The sequence below is a fragment of the Morone saxatilis genome, unplaced genomic scaffold (assembly GCF_004916995.1).
Source record: "Morone saxatilis isolate NCDOM2014 unplaced genomic scaffold, NCSU_SB_2.0 Contig17, whole genome shotgun sequence".
Lineage (NCBI taxonomy): Eukaryota > Metazoa > Chordata > Actinopteri > Moronidae > Morone > Morone saxatilis.
This window is the reverse complement of record NW_023339729.1, coordinates 28719676-28724701: the sequence shown is the minus strand read 5'-3', so window position 1 is coordinate 28724701 and position 5026 is coordinate 28719676. Positions and strand designations below refer to the sequence as shown.

The window sequence follows — 5026 nt, the reverse complement described above, 5'->3', positions numbered from 1 at the left end:
AAGCGACAGAACAATGAGGGATATCATCGAACATCTATCTTAATATAGCCGACTACAAGGGCCGTCTGACAACCGCGGCAGCTCATGAAAATTCCGCCCCACGAATCTACCACCATCTCATCCTCCTCCCCGCGCTCAATAGACTATGCGCACTCACGCACACGCGCGCACCGCCTGCAAACACGCACACATACACGCTGCAGCTGGCGCGGCTATTATTTTCCCATTTCAATTTGACACCCCTGCCTTTCATGCTAATTCTATTATTGTAGGAAGTTTATGTGATTCCATATCACTAGAAATCGGTAATGTCTAATAACCCTTTGGGCTGAAAAGGAGGGGAAAAAAACTGCCTCCAGACCCGCGGCAGCCAGTGGGAAAATAATTACTTTCATATCAAAACTCAGCAGGAGGCGCAGGGTCCTATAGCCCGCGGCCACTAACCTCATTCCAGCTCGGCCTTTCAAATGAATAAATTTGTTAAAGCAATAAATACAAACAGCCAGACGGACTTGAGCCCCAGCTCCGGCTCACTACACAGAGAAAAAGGGGGATTTATCTGCTGTAACACGACAAAACTCCAGCCGCCATGATCCAAGGTTCTGCCACACAGCAACCTCCCTTTTTCTTTACATCCCCTCCTCCCCTTCAGCGTGGCCCTAGAAAGACAGTGATTCAATTTAAACAATAACTTTATTTATCAAAATGTTTACATATAAATATCATTTTCTGTTTTTTTTTTTTACAATATCTGAGGATTTTTGTTGTGTGTAAGATGTTTTATTGTAGCCTAGTTTTTGTTACAAGTTGGTCACCAAAAAAGAGAGAAAGAACCTGCTTCTAAAAGGTGTTTTAGGCCTAAAGCCTGAATATGAGGACAGCCACAGCTTTTGGAGGCCATCTGGATTGATCACACATTATGATTAAAAAATAGATGAGAATTAAGTCTCCTGATTCCTGATATGTTTTAGAGTGTCTCAGCAGAGCTTTGGGAATGTTTGAATAGTCTGAGCGGTGTTCCTGGTCCTTTGTTTATGTTTGCTCCTTGCAAGTGTTAGTCCATATCGACATCCTCTCCATCTGTTCCGGGTGTTTCTTGACAGTCTGTGTTTGCCTTGAGACGCTCGGAGAGGTCTGGAGACGCTCGCTTCTCTCTTGCACCCTTCTCTTTTACACACAGCTCGGCAACTTGGCAGCCGTTGGTCGCTGCCTCCGTTCGAACTTTCAGACTCCTCTCCTCGCCACTGTCACTGGACTGTGTGGAGCTCAGCCGGGCCAGAGCCGTCTGAGCCACACTGTTTGGTGGAGGGGAAACAGGGAATCTTCCATTACTGCAGTCTCCACCACACTCCTCCATGTCCGTTCCATCCACTCTATTGCTAATGTGATTGTGGTGATGCTGCGTGTTATGCTCCATATGGTCCGAGTTTAGAGGCTTAGTGACAAAGCTGGAGAGGTCAGAAGGAGCGGGGCTCCCTTCACTTGCCACACACCTCTGTCCCAGGCTGAGCCTGTTAATGCTGTTGTCCTGACATGGTGAGGCCTTCAAGGCTGTTTGGGGCACAAGAAAGCCCAGGGGCTGATGGGTAATGGGGTAAAGCAAGAAGTGACCTTTACCCACCAGTGTCCTCTGACTGGGCAACGAGGGGAAGTCCAGCTGAGATTTCCGTCGAGGCGTGGCGTCAGAGAGGAGGCTCTCCACGCTGAAGGGGTTGCGTTTCTGCAGGGCAGAGGACCTCGGGCCTCCAGGACTGGAGCTGTGCGTGCTGCCTGGAGAAACCTGCTCCGGTTCTCCTGTGGTTCTTTGGTTTTGGTGGTTTTGTAGTGGGCTGAAGTCGTGTCGTGTTTGGTCACAGCTGGATTCAGTTTGGTGTCCTCCTGCGCCCTTTGTTGCTGGCAGTTCAATGTGAATAGTCCCATTAACGCTTGAAGACTGCTGCTCGCTGTCAGTGAACTGGGAGACCCCGCTGTCACTCTCGGAACCTCCAGGTGTGTGGAAGCTGTCACCTGCGAGAAGTTTGTTCTGTGACTTCAGCAGCTTCCTCTCCTGTTTTCGTTTCTTCTTCTCGGCCCGTTCTTGCTCCCTGCGTGCGATCTCCTCGGGGTCCATGGGCTCGCCGCTGCATGTGGTCGGGTGGGAGTTGTGAGCAGGCCGTCCCGGTCCTTTCTTTGTGTTCTCCTTTTTTCTCCATTTAGCACGTCGGTTTTGGAACCAAACCTGTGCACACACACGAAATACACACATACACAGGTGGAAAATTGGCACATGAGATGATTTTTGTTTGACAATAGTTTCTTTCCATGTCAACATCTGTCAAACACAATCTATAAGGTTGTATATTGTTTCAGAGTATTGGAATGAATTTGTTTTTGCAGTTTTGTTGGGTTGAATTGAGTTCATTAATGGATTGGTTGATTACCTGATCATTTATCATTTTAATGTAACAATTTTATTTAATAATTTAATTTATTTAAAAGAAACATTTAAAGACAAATGTCAGACATTTGCTTTGTTTTAGGCTCTGTAATGTGATGATTTACTGCTTTTTTCTAATTTGTATCAATTTAAATCAAATATCTTTGGGTTTGGACTGTTGGTTGGTCAAAAACACTTAAACATCTTCAGCTCTGGAGAATTTTGGGTATGTGACCATATTTTCTGACACTTTACACACTAAATAATCATAAAAACAATGGATCAATTAATTATAGTCTATATATAACGATTGTGCAAGTTTTATAAAACAATGCTTTCATTTATTTTAGGCTAGATCACATCTTGATTGCCATTAACATGAACACCTCCACAATTTGGTATCCAGTCCAGTATCCCTGCAATAAATACCTCCTGTATGGACACTATATGTCCACATCTGTATCTAAGATGATTTGATTTAAATCTGTACAAAGATTTGAGGAGTTTGTGTATTTTGGGTAATTTTCTTGGATTAAGATGCTCCTTATTATTTATCCCTCTAAAAAAATTAAATACACTGAAAGCAGTGCAAACAGGGTCCAAAATGTCACTTCTGGTGTGTATTTAGATGACCTCAGACAACAGACCTCACACCTGCCATGGCAATAAATCAGTGTCAAAGTGGTATCAGATGGTAAGAGCAAAACCATGTTGCCTACAAATTCAAATAAATTCCACAAAGCCCTGACACAAGTGCAATCTTTGCCCCCTGTCTTTCTGGTCTGTGTCTCTGTTTACTGTAGCTTTAAACATCTAAAGACTTCATTAGGTTAATGGGTCACAGAGGTGGACCAGCAGATGCACACATGTGCCGGTGTTAATTACCAATGAGTCTGTGTAATGTGCAACTCCGCCAATTACATTTAATTGTACCGTAGCTAAATCAGCCATATCCCGTCCCTGTATATTCTTTCACACCCAGCCCACCGCTCATATGGGGCTTAACACTCGCACGGCAATCCCCGGCTCTCCTCCCTCCGCACCGAGCCAAGAGAGGCAGCTTCCCCCGCCTGAGAGCTCTCACTGCCCGGCCTCTGGGCGCGCTCAGGGCCGTGTGTTCGGCGCTGATAACGCCAGGAGTTTAGCATGCAGAAGTAGGATCTGGGAACATTGCATAATAAGTACGGGACACCAACATCATGTGCGACAATGGCGCTTCTTATGAATTGTTAATGTTGGTTCTATCTTTCCCCCGCAAACCTGGCGATAAAGGAGCGTTAAGCAGCTTGAGGGAACAATAATCTGAGGTTTAGGAGCGAAATCCCCAAACAACATACAGCAACGGCGAGCTCTGCCTCTGTCCCGATTCCTCTCCATCAAACCATGCAGGAGAATTGTATGTGGCTCATTTGGAAATACATGAATATACGTTAAATCACATAGAATATCATAAATGGATACACAGATTTAAAATACTGTGCAAATAATACGTAGCTACTAAACCTATGTCTGTCTTTTATTATCATTATTGCTATTGTGGACTACTATTAGGTTATTATTAGCAAATTAAATATCCCTCTAATCGTGAAATTTCCTTTTATAAACCTTAAATAAAATGTAGTAATTGTTGTTCCTTAAAAGTCATTTATTAAAAAATATATCACCCTAACTAAGCTCGTGAGTATTGTTAGTCATTATTAATCTCCTTCTTAGTATTGGTTATTATTATTATCATTATTATCATTATTTTTATTATTATTATTATTGTTAAATTGTGTTTTGTTTTTTGTTATTATATTATTGGCACTATAAAATAGCATAATCCTAAAATATCGTACTTGTACTATCACGTTATGTATTTTGTATTTATCTGTGTAATAATAATAATAATAGCCTAAAATGAATACTAGGATAATCATGATGTATTATTATTATCATGTTAAATCTTGAGTTGAACCACCTAGTATAGCCTAGATTTAAAAAAAAGGGTAAAATTGGGAATAAACTGTTGAATAATTAGATATTAAAAAACTAAAGGTGAAGGAAGAATACTAGTTACCATTGTCACTCCTTGGTTTGCTCAGCAAATAGCCTTGTTTTTATTAACCCATAAATCAATAGGTTGCCTCCATGCATAATTCAAAAGAGAACCTTTATTGATGCTTTGATAATTGACAAATAGCTACCTCAGTTTGGGGCAGGCCTTCATGGGCAGCACAAAACAAACGCCTCTCTGACATTTTATTTACACTTGATTTTTTTTTCTTTCTATGTTTTTTAGACATTGACATGGAAGTGAGATTTAAAAAGTGTTTGGGAAATTCAGAACAATCACCTAAAGCTCCCTGTTCCTCCTCCTGAATGAATGAACACAACATTTGACTCTTTGCTGTGTCTTTACCTGAACCCTGGACTCCACGAGGTCAAGCCTGAGCGCGAGCGCCTCCCGCATGAACACATCCGGATAGTGACTCTCGTTGAAAGCCTTCTCGAGCTCCTCCAGTTGCCACCCGGTGAAATTCGTCCGCGTGCGTCTCCGTTTACAACCGGGACTGTCCTTATCCGGGTCCCCAGAATCTGCATTGATCGACGTGTGTGTGTGTGTGTGTG

At 42.6% G+C, this 5026-nt stretch overlaps 2 protein-coding genes across 3 annotated transcripts in view; both read right to left on the bottom strand.

The window, feature by feature from the left end:
• Nucleotides 1-5026, bottom strand: part of LOC118327159 (bifunctional apoptosis regulator-like) — a 337943-nt gene that overhangs the window by 173867 nt on the left and 159050 nt on the right. The window lies entirely within an intron of this gene.
• LOC118327157 (homeobox protein unc-4 homolog) overlaps nt 743-5026 on the bottom strand; it is a 5380-nt gene continuing 1096 nt past the window's right edge. The window contains exons 2-3 of the mRNA XM_035660420.1: nt 4818-4993; nt 743-2218 (exon numbers count right to left, since the gene is read on the bottom strand). Coding sequence (XP_035516313.1) covers nt 1055-2218; nt 4818-4993 — 1340 coding nt within the window. The 3' untranslated portion in view covers nt 743-1054. The remainder of the gene's footprint in view (nt 2219-4817; nt 4994-5026) is intronic.